Source organism: Lissotriton helveticus, chromosome 5_1 (genome assembly GCF_964261635.1).
Source record: "Lissotriton helveticus chromosome 5_1, aLisHel1.1, whole genome shotgun sequence".
Lineage (NCBI taxonomy): Eukaryota > Metazoa > Chordata > Amphibia > Caudata > Salamandridae > Lissotriton > Lissotriton helveticus.
In genome coordinates this window covers 1,485,972,239-1,485,991,437 of record NC_136065.1, presented here as the reverse complement: position 1 = coordinate 1,485,991,437, position 19,199 = coordinate 1,485,972,239, and the positions used below count along the sequence as shown (strand labels likewise).

The 19,199-nt window shown below is 41.8% G+C and overlaps 1 protein-coding gene across 3 annotated transcripts in view; it reads left to right on the top strand.

The window, feature by feature from the left end:
* The window catches only part of TRAF3IP3 (TRAF3 interacting protein 3), a 356,734-nt gene that overhangs the window by 91,617 nt on the left and 245,918 nt on the right, over nucleotides 1-19,199 (top strand). For 2 of the 3 annotated variants that reach the window (XM_078644495.1, XM_078644494.1), the window contains exons 2-3: nucleotides 6,142-6,549; nucleotides 8,471-8,612. In XM_078644495.1, the coding sequence (XP_078500621.1) occupies nucleotides 6,202-6,549; nucleotides 8,471-8,612 (490 nt within the window). In that variant the 5' untranslated portion in view covers nucleotides 6,142-6,201. The remainder of the gene's footprint in view (nucleotides 1-6,141; nucleotides 6,550-8,470; nucleotides 8,613-19,199) is intronic. The other variant, XM_078644496.1, reaches the window with a different exon arrangement.

The window sequence follows — 19,199 nt, the reverse complement described above, 5'->3', positions numbered from 1 at the left end:
TATTCCCCTATAAACCCACAACCCGCTACAGAAAATAATTTAATAAAATTAACATATTTATCAATTATAATTAATTACCAATTATATTTTAATTAATTACTAATTAATACATAATTAACAATTAATTATACATAAATATCAATAAATAATTTAACAAATTTAATTAATTATAATTAAATTACTTCCCACCCTATTCCCCTATAAACCCACAACCCGCTACAGAAAATAAATTACTAAAATTAAAATATTTATCAATTAATCAATTATAATTAATTACCAATTATATTTTAATTAATTACCAATTAATAAATAATTCACAATTAATTATAAATAAATATCAATAAATAATTTAAAAAATTTAATTAATTATAATTAAATTACTTCCCACCCTATTCCCCTATAAACCCACAACCCGCTACAGAAAATAAATTACTAAAATTAAAATATTTATCAATTAATCAATTATAATTAATTACCAATTATATTTTAATTAATTACCAATTAATAATTAATTAACAATTAATTCTAAATAAATATCAAAAAATAAATTAACATATTTAATTAATTATAATTAAATTACTTCCCACCCTATTCCCCTATAAACCCACAACCCGCTACAGAAAATAAATTACTAAAATTAAAATATTTATCAATTAATCAATTATAATTAATTACCAATTATATTTTAATTAATTACCAATTAATAAGTAATTAACAATTAATTCTAAATAAATATCAATAAATAAATTAACATATTTAATTAATTAGAATTAAATTACTTCCCACCCTATTCCCCTATAAACCCACAACCCGCTACAGACTTATATTACACAAAAAATAAAAATTATTATTAACTTACCTTAAATTCGATATTTTTGTTGGCTATATTATGTCTAGTCGATATTATGTCCATTCTATATTTTTTATTCGATATTATGTCCATTCTATTCGATATTAATTTTCTCTAGTCAATATTTTTGTTGTCTATATTATGTCTAGTCGATATTATGTCCATTCTATATTTTTTACTCGATATTCTGTCCAGTCGAAATAAAAGACTCGATATTATGACTGCACACCATGTCAAACACTCCCTACACCTACCTGCATACACATGCGATGGTCTCTTCTACTCCAAAAATTCACATTGGGCCTCATTGTAGCAAAGCTATGTACAGCAATCAGACTAAACAAAATCAACAATTTACTATACCACTCAGAAGCTCCAGATCTGTACATAGCTCATTCCTACATGTATGCAGGGGAAATAAAAAATGAAAAGATCGATAACATCATCAAAACACTAACATTTTAGACAGTAGATTCCTGAGTTATGATTTGCAATTGTTAGCAACTTATGATTGGAGGAAAAAGGGATTTGAGAAATGGAAAGATCTCCCTGTATTTGGCCTCAGTGTAAAGATGTTGCTCTGGCTGATTTAGGTTTACAAATGTATTTCTCATTCAAGAAGAATATTTGTCTGACTACATTAATGGACACTCTTAAAATGTGCCAAGTATTCATGAACAATAACATGTCAAACTAATTGCTTAGATGTACACTGTTTTGCATCACACATATTTCATTATTGTAAACAATATTGTTCTAAGACTGTTTATCCATTCATATTTAAATCTGGTTAGAACAGTTTTGAATTTATACAAAGTAGATTATAGTAGGCTTACTGAATGTAAAAATATAGTTAGAAATAGGAATGTTTATTCAATAGCTTTAGAATTATTATAGATGTGTGCATGTGACAATTAATATATAGAAGTGTACATCATTACAATTGATATGGCTTGAATTCAGAATAGGTCTCACATAATTACATACACATAATCAGTACATATAACATATTGATTATTAATGTCCTGCTAATCATACTTTAAATTTATCAGGACTGTTCGTAGACAATTTGAATTGTTAGAATAGTACTAGAGGGTGTACTATCCCTAGCCTATACGTGATCCCAGTTCCTGTTAGGACAGTTTTAAGTGTGGCTGTACTCCAGATCAAATGTTATGTTGTTGGAAGCAAGACCGTTTTGACGCTGATGGCCAGCAATAATATCCCAGAAGGAGCAACCGCCTGGCGGTACGGAAATAGCAAAATGCCTCATCTAATTAGTGAGGCGCATCTATCGATGACTGAGATTCCCACTGTCCCTACCTATTATCTAGCGAAACCACAGCCAAGGAAATGGACTTTGTAGAATCAGCGTGGAAACAAGTACCTGTTGACCGTGACTCTTGCCTGGCACTGTGAAGAGGGATGAGAGATCTAGGATATGTGGGAGGCCTCCCACTAAATGAAAAATGGCTTCACAGGCAGCCTCAATGGGATAGGAGTGTTTTCTGGAGGTTTGACCCCTCTTTGCTCCCCAGACTCGGCCACCAGGAAAGGCGAAGGCCCCAACCAGAGGCATCCTTATCTGATGGACTGGGTAGCAATCCATACGCAGGGCATGGTGGCTGCATACTATGGTGGACTCATGTGCCCCTCTGGGGTATGGAGCATAGAGGGAAACCACCCTCCTCAGGAAGACCCAGCCACCAGAGAGATCCCAGTGCAGCGTGACATCAAACCATGGAGGAGTCTGGGGCTCATATGGGCTGAGCAGCTCCTGTAAAGCACCAGAAGAGATGGAGGAACTCATCTTTTGCATGGGAGGCCTGGTCCCTTCAGGCTAGGCTCCAGGGACCTAGCAGGGCCACTTTCTCTACCCAGGACAGGGTGGCATCAGACCTGGGAGAGTCCAGGGGCACCTGTAAGCATATTACCGTCCAGTAATCCCCCTTGAGAGGTGGGCAAAATCATCACTTTTGCCCTGTTCCCACAGGCCAGGTCACCAGGCACTGGGCAGGGCAACCCCACCTACCTGGGGAAGAGTAGCATCAGACCAGGGAGGAATCTGGGGCTTCTGCAAGGTGAACCTCTCCCTCAATCCCCCCCCATTGAGGGGCCACTCCCTGCAGGTTGGTGGTGCTAGCCTGCAGGCAGAGCCTCCTGCCCTGCCCACGGCAGGGTGGCACTCCACCTCAATGGTTTGCCATGTTCAAAGATATCCACCAGTTCACTTGTCAGCTTTGTGTTGGCAAAAACATCACCCGTGGTATTTTATTCTCAGTGTCAATTCAGCCAAAGGGCGAGTATGGGTGTGCCAGCTCAGTGAACCACGCCAACAGCCCAGTCTTCCTAATTTAAATTATAATCCGGCCTAATCTACACTAGCAATAGCTGCATTTCTTTATAGTCTTCAAGGCCTCACAAGAAGCCAAAATGTTCCCAGGCTGGAAGTCATGACATGCAAAAAGATAAGACTTGGGGGCTATATCACAGAAGTTTACACTTCAGTAAAAAGGTATTCCGTTTACAACAACTTTGCTTTGGAAATGAGGCAAACAGCTTGAGCAACATTCTATATCACAAAAAGATTTTTGAACTGGAGCAATAATGGAAAAAATGGGTTTTACATCCATGTGCAGCATACCTATAGCTTGTTATTCATTTTAAGTGAGCCAGAGATTTTTACCAATAATTCCAAATCCATGAGTTATATAGACAAAGAAAGTGAACTGATGTTGCACTATTTTTCCTATTTATGTGATAACAACCAAATACCTGTTTTTGCCTGAAATCTGAAATACTACATTTACTTCAATATATAGAAAGTGTGTATTGTCCTCGTATTACTATGTAATCCGAAAAAATAGTGCAAAAGCTTGTTCCATGTTTTGCCGTGGTACAGACACTGCTTGCTCCAGTCTGTATTACACAAGCATTACGAAAGGTGCACATGGATTTGTACCATTCTTTGCAGAGGTGTCAAGCTTCTGTTATATGGACCCTGAAAACAAGTCATTTTAAGCTGTATTGCAAAACTTTGGAAGGAATCCTGGCAATCATCAGTCTTGCCCCTTTGCACTTGCACTTTGAAAAATAACCCAAAATGTCCCTTTTCAAAAAGCCCCTCATCTACATCTTCTAAGTTATGTTCATGTTCTCAAACTTGTGGACCCAGGTAACCTGAAAGGTTCCTCATACTCTTTACAGCGCTATGAAGCTTGATACCTAGGTACCTATCAGTCAACACACACCCACATGCATTTCTCACCCAAGATATTAACCTTTCTACTTGAATACTCTTGCAAATGCTCATGTCCATCTTATCCTACCACGATTGACACCAGGCTGGCCCTGACCCTCAGGTCCCATTCTAGATGTTCATTGAGGTCTTGAAGTGATTCAGGCACCAATCTTCCTTACCTTTCAACCTACAGAAGCATCCACTGTAAAGCCAATGTGCTACGATGTGCTGCTTAAATCGTCTTAGCCTCATCTGTTTCTGTAGGCATATCAGCCAGACCACTCTGCAACTTAGAGCTCTGACCTCTCTTTCAGTATGCAACACAGCCATCAAGATGCACTTCCTGGGCCTGGAGAATCTATGTCAAAGTCCTGGCAATAACCCCATAAACTTCCATCACTAGATGTTCACAGCAGCCCTACCTTATTAAACTGTATTCCATTCTGTCAAATTCTCCCCAACAACTCTTACAGTTTGTATAACTGAGTGCCTTGTTTTTTTGCATTTTTTTGCAAACTACTATAGAACAGGTCTTTACGCATGCTCTCGGCCTGGAGTGCTGTATGGCCAGTCCAACAGAAAGACTAAATACAAGGGCTTCTACTGGCCATTGGCGGTGGATAGCTGGTGAGAATCACCTCCCGACATGTCCTATATTTCACTCGAGGTAGTCACAGCTAGCCAACTTCTACAATCCAGGGGTTGTGGTAGAGGGAGGAAACAGGAGGTGGTTATGATAAGCTTCTAGTGCCAGTTGGCAGATGGTGACTTGGGTTAGGCACACGTGTGAGCTACCCCACATGGAGCAAAGTTTGAGGAAAAAATTCAAGTGTTAGCAGAGTTGTCCCGCTTCATGTGGGACTATTGCAGAAATGTGCAAACATGGTTGACCTCAAACTGAGCACTTTACGTGATTACCTCTGACTGAATGAGTGAGCATTGCAATTCATACAGACCCTGTTCAAAAAGAACCTGTGCTGTATCACAGCAAAAACCTTCCCTAAAGCAGAACACAAGTAGAGTGAGTTTCCATTGTTCTATGGGAAGGATGCAAACAGATGGGCTGTATACTTTCCCAGGTAATCTCTACAGTTAAGAGTAAACATATCATGTTGAACAGTTCCAGAGAGTGCGAGGGGGTTGCAGTCAACTGTTGTACATGAGGGAGACCTTCACTATAGTGTAGATCCAGTAAGGCAAGAGTCCAAGGTATGGCTGTGAGTGAGAATGTTTACATAGGTAGCCCTTGCAGAGTAAAGTAAGGGCCTTTGATATGTTCCAGAAATGGACTGAACTATTAGAGCCTTATAAAACAGATGATTAGTTTGTCAGGTTCCACATCAGTGTGCTAAAGGGTAAGGCATTTGGCTGTACCACACTACAAGGACGACTTACTCCTGAAATGTGTCACATGCAGCTGCCATAACCCCAAAGAAGAAATTCTTTGCCGCACGCTTACAAATCAGGCCACTGAAACAAGATATGGGCCTAGCAGCTCTTGTATACCACCCAATCATGGTGTATGGCCTGTAATATCTGCCAAGCATGGTTTGACTTCAAATCTCCCTTAACCCCTTCCATGCTTGTGACGGAACCGTTCCGTCATCAGTCACGGCTGAGCTGTGCTGATGACGGAACGGTTCCGTCATGACCGCGCCCTGTTCTGGAATCTCCAGCACAGGGGCGGAATCGGCGCCGCACGGAAGCGGTTAATATATCACTAGGTTTTCACTGTGAATTAGCCCAAGAAAAAGATAACATTCCGGAAAACAAAGTAGCAGGCAGTGTATAATAACAAAAATAGCAGCCATGCAGACATTGCAGAAAATTCCCTGGGCTGGACTCGGCTCCACATTTGGAGAAAAGACAGGGTTTGTCCATATCAGGTGATGTAGGACATCACCCGGCAATAAAAGAAGAAATGTCAGCTTTAGTCGTGGGTCGGGGTGGCAGAAGCTTCTAGATAATGGAGACCAACCAGGGTGGGAAGAAATAATCAATAACACATTTTTATCAACCTTTCTAAGTGGTATTCTTTTACTTGATACAGACTCATACAAGACTCCCTGACTTACTGAACCAGCAGGATTTGTACGAGACCTTTCTAGACATGACCAGCAAGGCTGCCAGATCGCCTCCGGGCCACCAGCGTCTCCTGGAAACGTATGAAGAAAAGTGTGAGAGGAGACTGGAGATACATGAGATTATGCGAAGCCGTGTCAACATCACTTCTTGTCGCCTGATGGAGAAGGACTGGGGAAGGGAGACAGAAGAGGGTCTGTCTCTGAGCCCCCGCCAGCAAGAGTACTCTAGAAGACGAAAGCTAGAGTTTGAGGAGGAACAACGGAAACGATCAAGGGTGTCCCCAAGGTCGCCCACATCTTCAAGGAGAGCAGTGCCCATGCAGGATAATAGAAGGACATGGAATTGGAAGGATGCTGGGTGCACTAACAGCCAGGTAAAGCCCTATAAGCTTGCAGATTTTATTGGATTCATGAGAGGGTCAGTAACAGTTCTTACGTCTTGGGACCCCCTTGCTGAAAAGCGACAGTAACTATGCATATATGGGCTTATTTATGATCCCTTGCGTCACTTTTGCGCCACCGCTGCGTCACTTTTTGTGACGCGCCAGCTGTATAAAAAATGTGCCACGTTGAGTCATATTTACAAAGTGATGCATCTAGGTAGATGTGTCACTTTGTAAACCCCTGCGTCACATTATACCTGGTGGGCGTTCCGACGCAAGTAAGCCTCATAGAAGTGACGCAGTGAAATCTATGAGACAAGACACAAATGCGTCAATATCTTACGCCTGCCTCACAGCAGGCGTAAGACTTACGCAGGCACATTTCAAATGGGACTTGCCCATGTGAATTGACCCATTGCTGGAGTTGCATCAATTTTGTGACACACTCCAGCAATGCGTCATTTTTGTGCATACAGATACGTCAGAAATACGGACATATCTCTAACTCCTTGCGACATGATGTATCGTACTGTAAATATGACGCATCCAGCATGTCAGAAGGAGGGCACCAAGAAAAGTGACGCATCACTGTTTTCACGCAGCAATGCGTCACTTTTCATAAATGAGGCCCATAATGTCTAATGCTTTGGATGCCACTCATTTAGTTATGGGTGATAACATAAGCAGTAGGAGCTACCACAGGATCATATCAATAGTAGCGATGATAGGTTCACATGAAGATCGCACCACCGCAGCAAGGGTGACAGTGCTGACGAGCCCTTCATTCCCATGCCACATTTTAAAGAAGGGCCTGCTGGTATTTTTACTTGGAGACAGGACCGGTGGAATGCAACAGAGAGGAATATAGCCCTAATGATTACGTTGCAGTAAAAAGAACCAGGGGTCCTGATTCATTGTCTTGAATATCTTGGCCCTTCATAGCTCACTAGTCCATATTTCAAAAAGGGCATCTGTATAACTAGCCTCAGAGAATGGCAGATCGTTACCATAACATTATTATAGGGGTAGAAAGTGGGTGTGGCCAGGGAACAGGCTTAAAACTCTGTTCTCAGACTCGAGTAAGGGACCTTTGACTTTATGCAAAGACAGAAATGACCTTTATACACCTTGGGAGTCTAACATAAGTACAGGAGATAGCATATTCCCATGGAGGTAGAGTTCTTGAACAAAAGGCTGGAGAAGTGTGGAGTAACAAAAATAGGTATTATTTTTAAACACATTGTGCTCAGTGCAGGAAACAGGCTTCATAAGGAACTGTGAGGGTAAAGTTAGAGTAGATTACAAGAAAGGCCTGAAAAAGTCAGAAACATGCAACAAGAGAACAAGAGCAATACAGCGTTTGACATTAAGTAGAGTGTATAGAGTTTAGTGGACAATATAATGTGCATGCTTTGTTGATTGTATTGTACTGTGGTATTTTAAAGCATTCTCCTGCCACTATGATTTCTAAAATCACCGTCTGGGTGGTTGAATAAGCAGCTCGTCAAAATGTTGTGAATGGTTGTTAGAGTGTCCATAGAGAGGTCTAATTGGAAAGTATTTTGGGGTCATGCATGAGATTCATATATTTGCTCGACACTTGTTACAGGGAATTTGTGGCTGCATTTAAGCAAGGCATGACACAGAAAGATGCAAGACATATAGAGTTGTGTTTGCATATGATTACCTTATCATGATTATTTCATATATTAACTTTATATACGTGAGCTTTGCCTACAAAATTGCTTGTCTAGTAGATTATGGCAATATCTGACGTCCATTCATAGGAATCAGTATATAGTATCATTCTTTGAGAACATTATTAAAATTAAAGCTTTACAGTTGACAGACATCTCATTTGACTTTCCTTAAAAGCGTGTTGTTCATTATTTACACATTGGTTTCTTTGCAGCTCTTATGGAACAACAACATTGCTGGAACTCATCTACAGCATGCCCCGTTTGCAATAAATATGGCCTCTTCAAAAGGTGGCTTTCCTACCAATGGGCTGTCATGCACACTGACTGTTACCACAGCTACATCACGAGAAAGAGGTAAGAGAGTATCTTACAGACTTAAAAATTCACTGTCTCAAGTCTTCACCACAAGTAGAACATTGCTTTAAAAAATCCCTGGGTTACAATATGTTGAGTCGCTTTTTCCATGGTAAACTTGTTGAATAAAGTAAAGGATTGTGGTTAATGGACCAAAAGTAAACACTTGAACTGGAAACAAACTATGAGTCCCTAATGTAACTCTTAATCAGATTCAACAGAACCATAAAAATCTGAGAAATTGAGTCTGTGCTCCAATGGATGAGACCCTTAAAGTAGTGTCATTTTACTAGAATCACCAGGATGGGTGAAGTGACATCAAAAAGTGTTGGGGCAGGAATGTCCTCTGCATGGTGTGAAGTCATGATCCCCTGCCCAGGGTGTCTGGCCTCGAGTATCTGGTCTTCTGTTGTTTTTTTAATCTTTTCCCTAGCCTCACAGTAATCTATTGTAAGCTCTGATGCCTGGCCTCTCCCTTGATACGATTGAGGTCATGGAACGTCCTGTGACCTAGAGGTGTGGATCAAGAGTGTTACCACTTTGCTGATGGTGGATTGCTTTCTCTGTCATGGGTTTAACATATAGAGTGATGGCGGCAGTCATAATGTTTTGTGAATCGCTAGTCGTGATCAGGTCTTTTCATCTGTGTCACTGGAGTTGAGGCCTACTGTCCTACTCGTGTAAAATTCCCCTTCTATGCTGTAACCCAGAACCTAGTCCTAAGTGGATAATGCATGTGGTTGTGTATGTAGCCTGTTTGGTACACCCATTATGTGTATGAGTCAGCCAGAGCAGAGGAGGCCGGTGGAACCCATTTTGGAAACTCCTGATCTATTCCTGTGTACAAGATCGAGATGACATTGTTTTACCAGACTGTAGGAGAGCATTGCAACATTTCTGAAGCCGGAGGCAAAAGTCCTAGACACTGAAGCGGGAAGGAAGGCGACAAGGCTTCATTAGAAATTTGATTAGGCCTTTTGCTGGGAGAAGCTTCTGATTATTCTTCCTGCAGCACTGACATTTGGTAGACAGCGGAGGGGAATGGTGCTTCTGCAGTCTCTTTGGGGGGAGAAGGACCTTTTAGGTGAGGTCAGCCTCTGTCCATATTCACTGTTCCTGTGGCTGATGACAGCCAGGTGCAGAAAGCTCACACTACATTGTGCCTGCATTGTGGCTACAGGTTAACACCCTCCTATGAGGAGCATCACTGGGCATAAAGACTGTGTCTATAGAGGAAGCCGGAAAGGACACATGAAAGGAGAACCAACACAAACTGTTCAGAACGTGCAGACAGTGGATCACATCTCTTGTCTGCATTGACTGCATAAAGCTTGAGCCACTGACACACTTGTTGTTCCAGTTCTAAGTTCTCTTAGACCAAAGAAGAGAGTGCGCCACAGAGTACTCATATGACTGATGTGCAACCAGAGGTGACTTGAACATCACCTGAAGTCATGTCTTGCTGGAAGTAGCTATTCCTCTGACCTGAAGCACCTAAAAGGCAGCCAGCTTGCTGAAAGAGGAATGGTGCTTTCCAACCCTGTAGGAGGTGAGACTGTCTGGGGACAGCTATATGTGGCAAGACCCTGGTGCTGTTGGGGAGTCTACCAGTAAAAGGAAGATGAAGGACAATGATCTGTGAGCCCCATGAGTGATTGTCCCTATTATCTCCAGTATTGCTGTTCCAGGCTGGAGTTACTTATGTGTGGCTGGCCTCGCCACTGTGACAAGAAGTACGACTGCAGCCGACCTCGCCCCTGTGCTCAGAATTGCGACTAGCAGCCAACCTCTCTGCTGTTCTAAAAAGTGTAGCTGTGACCAACCGCACTGCTGTGACTGAGAAGTGTGCCTGCTGACGTCATTGCCGCCCTGATCAAGAAGTGTATTTTGTACTTATGTTTGTGCTCACGGACCGCAGAAGAGAGCCCACTGCTGTCATCTGCTACTGGTGCCTGTAAGGACAGAGAAAAGCTGCTCCTGCAAACAACGTGTCTCCATTAAGAAGCAGGAGTGAGTGAAGATCTGTGTTGCTGGTTCCCTGCCTGTTGCAATGTGAACAGCGCGTTGGTAAGATTGTAAAGTGGATTGTGCTGAGCTAAGTGCTGCTTATGCTAAATAGGGTTCAACTGCATTTGAGCTTTGATTCATTCATGCTGCATAGATACTTCTAACCATAAAGGGAACCTGACTAGCATTCACAGAGGAGGGACACGTGGGTAATTTTATAACGGGTGCATGGTATCCAAAGGCACATTAGCCTTAACACCAGTTCCTGTGGTTTGCCTGTTAGTATGCCCTGTGTAATATTCAGATTTCAGTGTGTGTAATAAAGAACATTTCTAAAGTTAAAGCAATATTTGGACAATCATTTATTGTGCTGCAGGATAATTGTTGAGTTCTGAGATTGTTACATGCCCACATTACCTCCTTTAGAAGCCGTCCCTCCCACTTAGAGTCAAGTGGTAAACGGGTTGTACTTGGCCCAGTTATCTCAGCCATAGTAGGACAGACCCCGTGACAGCACAGGCAAACGACCCTAGTCCCCACTGCTGAGGCCCACAAGCTCCTGCTTATCACTTGGCCCCACAGCAAGGTCTGATACAAACCCTTTGATATTGCAGCATTGTTGACCCAGATGAAGGAAATACATTTCCTGTAAACACTGTTTCTGAAAAAAACTATAGGCAGCAGAATGTTTATAAACAGAACAGTGACTAGTCCAAGCAAAAAAGTACTAAAAGTATGAAAACCTAGCCTAGGCCATGTCTGTATTTTAAGAGCTCAATAGTAAAACTGTTTAAATCACAGAGGTTGGTGGGTGTGGTCAGCAACCTCGTGAAGCAGCTATGTGGCTTGGGTGCTCCACTCCTATCTCCCGTAACTAGCACTCTTCAGCACCCTTCAGACCAAACCAGTACTGGAATGGAGAGGACAAGTCTGTAATGACTCTGGAGGTGTGGTTAAATGGTTTGTCTCCCACCACTGAGGTACGGTAGAAGAAGAAAGTACCGGAGCATCCTGGAGGCCTAGTGTGGTGGCTGCCATCTTGCACAAGCTGTCGGTGTGCAAAGAAAGATTTGGTCTGTAGTGTGTGGCTGCCCAGGGCCAGGAGTTGTGAGAGTAGCGCAGGGTGGATTCAGAGCAGTGTAGTTCTGTGGTGAGGATGATCTGGGAGCCCCAGGCACTACGGCTGTGGTGAGACTGGGTGCACCAGTGGGAATAGGACAGAAGTGCGGCAGGTACCCGCCTCTCCACGGATGATCGCAACACACACAAATTGGCCTGAATTGTGTTGTGAGGGGCCTGAGGAGCCTCGCACAAGGGAAATCAAGTGGAAGTCACCAGTAGGCATAAGAGCACCTGCTTTGGCCTGATGCATATGAATAAGGGAGTACCCCAGGGAACGTGCCTGAGCCCTACTTTGTTTAACATCTATGTGGCACCAGTAGCCCGAATCGTTAGAGCCTGTGGTGTGGAGATCGTGTCATATGCAGACAATACTCAGCTACTGTACTCCTTTGGTCCTGATGCTGACAAGGTGAAGAATACACTTGCTAACTGCATGATGGAAGTTGCTGTTTGTATGAGTAACAACTGTCTCCAATTAAACTGCAACAAGACCGGGATCGTGCTATATGGCAAAGTGACCGAGACATGGTCAGCCGATTGGTAGCCCACATAACTCAGCTCTGCTCCTGCACCTAAGCAGATAGTATAAAATCTTGGTGTGAGATTAGATCAATCTCTTTCCGTGAAAAGGTCAAGTTAGCGCCTCCCGTGGCATCTGTTTTACTACCATGAGGCTTTTAAAAAAAAGCCCTTCCGTGCTTTCAGATTCCAGTACAAAGACTCTTGTCCAGTCTCTTATCACCAGTCACCTGGGCTATGAGAACACCCTGCTGACCTCAGTAAACACCACTCTGCTGTCCGAACTGCAGGTGGTCCAGAACACTGCCACTCAGCTAATTTGTAATCTTCCCTCTTACTCGCCTTCCTGCAGGATCCTTAGGAAGCTTCATTGGCTGCCTATTAGGAAGTGTGCCATATTTAAACTTTAAACTCTATTGTTCGACACACAAAGCATTCCACAAGTCTCAGCCAGTTTATTTGTCTTCTCAATTAAATCTCTACATTCCTTCAAGATGACTGAGATTTTAGGACAAGGCGCTTTTAGGGATCCCTTGTATCTGTCCCTCAAGATATGGGGGCAGATCTTTCTCTAACACTGCCCTTTATCACTGGAATAAACTCCCTCTTAGACTTTGCTCTTGCCCAGATTCCCCCGCCTTTAATAAGGGGCTTAATACTTGGTTGTTTAGATTCCCTCAATTTCTCTTCTCATGCAGCATAGTGTCGAGATACTCCTTCTAGAGTGAGTCACATGCAATATCAAATAACCAAATAAATAAATAGATAAACTACAGAGGGGCTGGCGTGCCCATGGTGTAAACTGCTCTGAATTGGCCCACAGCCGCTTTAAAACAACTCACGGTACCCGCTACGAAGGGTCCCGCTTCGTGAGGGATTATTGTTGAACTCTATGCCGCTCCCGAAGGACTCAATCTCTCAGGAGCCCCAGGACTGCTCTCACCTGCTCTGAATTGGCCCACAGCCGCTTTAAAACAACTCTCGGTACCCGCTCGTGGGCCCCGCTTTGTGAGGGATTATTGTTGAACTCTCTGCCGCTCCCGAAGGACTCAATCTCCCAGGATCCCCAGGACTGCTCTCACCTGTGCTGAATTGGCCCACAGCCACTTTAAAACAACTCGCGGTACCCGCTGCGCGGGAAGCGCGCGGGCGGCGCCAGGAGAAGCGCGGGACAAGGGCAGGGCCGTCTGCGGCCGTCAGAGGCCGGAAGAGGCTGGGCCGGGCCCACTTTCTTGGTTTCGGCTCAGCTTAAGGTATCTCTGAAAAATATTCAGGACGACTGAAGTTATTCTGATACCGCTTCTTGCAGTTATCAATTAGTAATTCTGGCAATAGTAAAGGCATTTGGCTATTGTAAAAAATCATAAAGAAAGGCGCAATCACAAATTACTCATCTCTACTAGTGCGAATTGGATTGTAATGAATTATTGCTTATTGCTTTAGTTGCCGTACACCTTCCTGTTTTGGCTTTGTATTGCTGTTCGACTATGTCTAATTTAACAATGAGTAAAAGGAAGGGCTCGGCTGGGACACTAGATGATTTTATTACACGAGCAGAACTCGTTTTATCCCATGAGATAGAAATTGCACAAAGAAGACTCTCGTTAGACCCCTCTAAACTTCCTATATATACAGTAATTAGAGGACAGCCCCCAGTAAATACCTTGTGTTTAAATTTAGGCACAGATATGCAACATGATAATGGTAATATGCAATCAACCGTGAATAGTTCAATAATAGACACAATGGAATCGCTTGATGCAAATGTGCAGGCAAGCCCAGGGATTTCAAGTAGACTATGAGTACAACAAACAGTGGGACCATCGATGGAGGAAAAAAGCTCATAAAAAAAAGGAAAAGTAGGGGAGAAAGGGAACCTTTGTAATGGGCATTCAAATGCACTAGAAAAAAAAGGTAGTAGGTCGAGATCAATTGGGATACAAACAGATGTTATCGATCATATTGGAATAGGCAGGGGTAATGAGGTAATAGGAGCCCTGGAACAAACAGTGGCAGACATTTTTAAAACTGCCTCAACTTCCATTCAGATACAAATAAATGATTGCATGGATAGTAAATTAAGGGCCATGGACAACAAGATTGCGCGATTAAATGATGCAGTTCACCATTTAGGTAAAAATATAGTAGAAGGAAATGGGATAATTGCAGAAGGGGAAACATTAATAGCCGATTTAAAATCGCTTACAAGGGACAACATAGCTTGTGATGTTGTGGAAAGAACTCCTTGTCAAGTAGGTGTAGGACGCTCAGATAGAGTTCAGGCAAGGAAAGGTGCAGAGGCCACAGGGGTGCCTGAGCAAAGGAAGAGGGGCTCTGTCTGTCCTGATAATATCATATCTAACCCGGAGCTTTATAGTGGCAGGGAAATGATGTATAGTCCGAAGGGGACAGATTTGATTCCCAACTCAGATATTTTGAACTAACCCCCTGCTACATGTCCATACGTTCTAGTCTTAGCTGGTGTCCCTGTATTGAAAAGGGACCAAAAAGAATCTTGGCAAAATCTGAGGAACAAAGTTGTAGACTGGTTATCTAAATATAAAAAATGTAATCCAAACATAATAAGCGAGATCTTGATGGTACGTAGGGTAGGGAGTTCTCAGAAAGACATACAGGGAGATTGTATCGTTGTAAACTTCAGACATCCTCATGCAGTCCGTTTTCTTTTTAGAGCACACGAGGAAACACTAACCTGGAAAACAAATATCTACGCGCTACCATTGGGATATTTTTATAAACCTTTAGAAAATGGAGCGAACAAAACATCAAATAACTTTCTAGCCCCAGAAACTTTTAATAGATTTCAGGAATTATCCCTACTGGAAGAAGTAGACTGACTGCAAAAGTTAGATGCATCTAACACAAAAGATAGGGAAGTAGAGTGGACAAGTACAGAACCAACTGGGACTTTGGGTGAAGTAGGTGGAGGGGATGTAAACAGTTGTGAGAGTAAGGAAGAACCACTATTATTAAATGGTATTGATTCAATTTTTTGTGAAGAACCTATGAGAGACTTAAACTATAAAGCCCGCGCAGATTTGAAAATCATCTCATGGAACATCGCGGGATTAAAAAAGAATACCAGGGACCCTGAGTGGAATAAATTGATTGAAATAAGTGCTATTTGTATACTACAGGAAACCTGGTTAACTAAGATCTTACATAGGGTTGGCTATAAACGTTTTTATGCAGCATGCACGAGGAAGACCCTCTGGTGGTCTAGTAATTTGGATAAAAGTTAGCCTTAACATTAGTGTAAAACAATTAGTGACGGATTCTCAAGACATACTTGGTATCAAAATAGTGACAAAGGAAAAGAGGGTGCTGCATATATACAATGTCTACTGACTGGGGTTGGGATCAAAGGAGTCAACAACAATTGATCAATTGGACTCCATTTTAAACTTAGTAGACTTGGGTGTAGGCATATTAATATGTGTAGACCTTAACTGTAATTATGAACCCATCAAAGGGCTTGAAACGATCTTAGAAGATGAAGATTTGGCCAATAGGATCCCTGCTTTATCTAGCCTGAAACATGTCCCGTGTGCTGCTCTAGCACTCCAAATAATGAGAATAACAGTGACTTATGGCCTTAGGGCATGTAATGGTCGCTTTCCATCGGATGTAGGAAGGTATCCTACATTTTGCAGAGGCACTAGTCAAAGTAAAATAGATTATATAATGTTATCTTTTGATATATGGCAATATGCTGTAGACTTCAAAGTTAAGCCAAGGGTGGAGAGTGACCATCGTCCGCTTGAACTTGTCTTAGAAAGTAGGTTGATGCCCAGTTCATTGGACAGTAGTAGTATTCCTTGTAATCATATTGAAAATGTTATAGTTAGCAACAATCGTCGCTCAGTTAAATGGGCACACATGTTGGAACATGGCGAGAAGTTGGCAAATATTTATGATATCTTTGCGAATACTTTTTGTAACCATGCTACTGACCAAGTGGATAGGGACATATTTTTAGAACTGCATAAGGGCTTTTTCAAGGCAATTGGCCCTCTGGTAACAAAAAAAGCTATAATAGGCAAAAAAAAATGGAAGCCAAAAACCGATGGGGAAACCTTGGTACAATAAAGACTGTCGTAGTGCAAAAGCTGAACTAGCACATGCCATCAAAGATAACAAAGGGTTGATAGTTAGGGAAGCCAGGTCAAAATATAAGAAAGTACTAAAGAACGCTAAAGCATCCTGGGACGATGAAATATGGTTAGATATGTTGGTAGCAGCAAAAAACAGGGACCATATGGCATTTTGGAATATCGTTGCCAATGGAAACAGAAATTAAAAGGGCTCCAGATAAATTTATTTGGTTGAAACTACTTGAATAGACCATTTTACAAGGTTGTATACAGCTCCGGAGTTTGGAAGCTCTGAAAATGACGGGCTATTATTAAGCTCGAGTGAAGGGAACTTAGAATTCAACTTACAAGAAATGATTACGGCTATTAATTAAGTTAAAGCTAGTAAAGCCCCTGGACTAGATAAGATCCCCGTAGATCTATATAAACATGATACTAGTGTCTGGGGCCCCTACATTAACTATTTGTGTAATTTTGCAGCAGCCGGAGCTGAAATACCAGAGACATGGAGGGGAGCAGAAATCATTTGTATTTTTAAAAAGGGCGATAGGAGTGACCCTGCAAACTATCGCCCGATTAATTGAATCAATATTTTACAAAAACTTTATGCAAGGCACATTTTAAATTGTATTAATTTTTGGATCGATGAAAATGAAGTTCTAACTAAGTTCCAGGTCGGATTCAGAATTAAAACTAGTACATTACCGGCCAACCTCTTGGAACAAATTATCAGACTGTACCAAAATAACTATGCAAAGGTGAGGTGGGGTCTGGGTGGCGAACAAACTAGTTCAATACCCATAAAGAGGGGAGTTCGCCAAGGATGTGTCCTAGCACCAACTTTGTTTTCCCTATTTGTTAATGATATTCCTTGCTTTTTAAAAGATTGTAGTAACGATGCACCGAAATTGGGGGGTGAGACAATACCTGCCCTATTATTTGCGGACGATACCATTCTTGTATCGCAAAAACCAAAGGGCCTACAATGTTTACTTAACACCTTTCAAACTTATTGCAGCGAAAAAGGCCTAGAGATCAACACCGATAAGACCAAGTATATGGCAATAAATCCTCACAGGTCATTTAGAGAAAACATGGTTTTAAATGGGCAAAAATTAGAATATGTTCAAAACTTTACCTATTTGGGTGTTTCACTTGACTCAAAAATGTCGTGGAAAACCCAAATCGAAAAGAGCAAGCTATTACTAACACAAAATACAATTCCGATCTTAGAAAGACATGGAAACAGCCATAATAAGGCGGTGCTTCCAGCTCTTGAGGTATTCCGGTTCAAAGCACAATCAGCAGCCTTATATGGCGCTGAATTGTGGGGCCCCTCATGCAACAAGGTGTTTGAGGTAATGAAAACAAATTTTATAGAGTCCTGCTAAAGTTACCAATACGTACTCTGTTAATACCGTTGATGCTAGATCTCAACATAAAGCGTACCGATTACCATGCAATTATTAGACCTCTGATGTTTTGGGTCAAGATCTGGACAACACCTGAGTTGCTGAATTATAGGGCGGCTCTAACAGAGATAAAGGATCTAGATGTTAATAATCGTATTATATGGTTCAAACACGTCAGTATATGGCTAAAGAAGTTGGTTAAGCACACTTCTGGAATGACCCATTTGTATTGACCTCAAACTCAGAAGATTTAAAAAGTATCCTTTTGGGCCTTTACGGATCATAATAGACTAAATGATAGAGCAAATGGATCGTTGACTAGTGAATTCCTCTTGTTTAAAGAAAGTGCTTGTTTTGAATCCTTTTTAAATGAGGTAAATCCACCATTGGCAAAAACACTATACTTGAAGTATAGATATGGAGTATTAATGATAAAATCATGTGTAGCAAGGTGGACTAATGATAGCAATGAAACATGTATATTGTGCTCAGGGAAAGTTAGGGAAGATATTGCACATGTTCTCTTTTTTTGCCCGGCCTATACGATCCCAAGAAAAAGATGGATAAAACCACTGTGTATAAACATAGGTGTGATATCGTACAGAGAGGCAGAAAGGATTTTAAAAACAGATACTTGCCAGGTTATTGTCTTTTGTATCAGTAGGTTTCTGCTGGCAGTGAACTTCCTTAGGCTAGAAGCTGGCGAGAAATGTTAGGACTCACTAGAGAATTGATATTTAGACACATGAACTATTCAGGAAATATAGTTCAATGTTCATGTTTAACATGTGGCTTGGAGTAGTTTTGTGGAAAACCGATTGTAAATTCAAATGATTTTATCCTTGTATATGTGCCCTTTTAAGCTATTTATGTTTTTTTTTAGTAATATGTAATGTGTATACTTGTAAAGCGCACTGTTGCCAGTCGGCGTCCTGGAGCTGTATACCGCTGGGGAACCCGTCCTGGCTTTCCCTGTGGGATGGTCCCTGCCGGGAATCCCCAAAGTGGAGCCAGGCATCCCCGGCGTTGATGGGGCCGTTGTGAAGATTAGGCAAGCTAATGCCCAGAGTTGCCGAGTGCGACCCCTGGTTAGAGTAGGCACCGAAGCGAGAATTATCGAGTCTGCTGACCCTGGTCCACAACCCTGACGCGTCGGGAATCGAACCCTGGTCCCGGGCCGACTTCTGTTTCCGGGTCTGCCGCCTCTAACCAGTGAGCCACACCACTTCACTAATATGATTGACCCCTCCCTTCCATTAATCACTTATTCCTTGAATTGTATCTATCCATGTAGTTGTAATATTGTGAAATATTTCTATGAATTGCACTTTTTTATGTATCTTTTATGATACAGATGTATCGAAATAAAAATGATGATGATGACATGGAGAATAGATCCAGGTGAAATAATG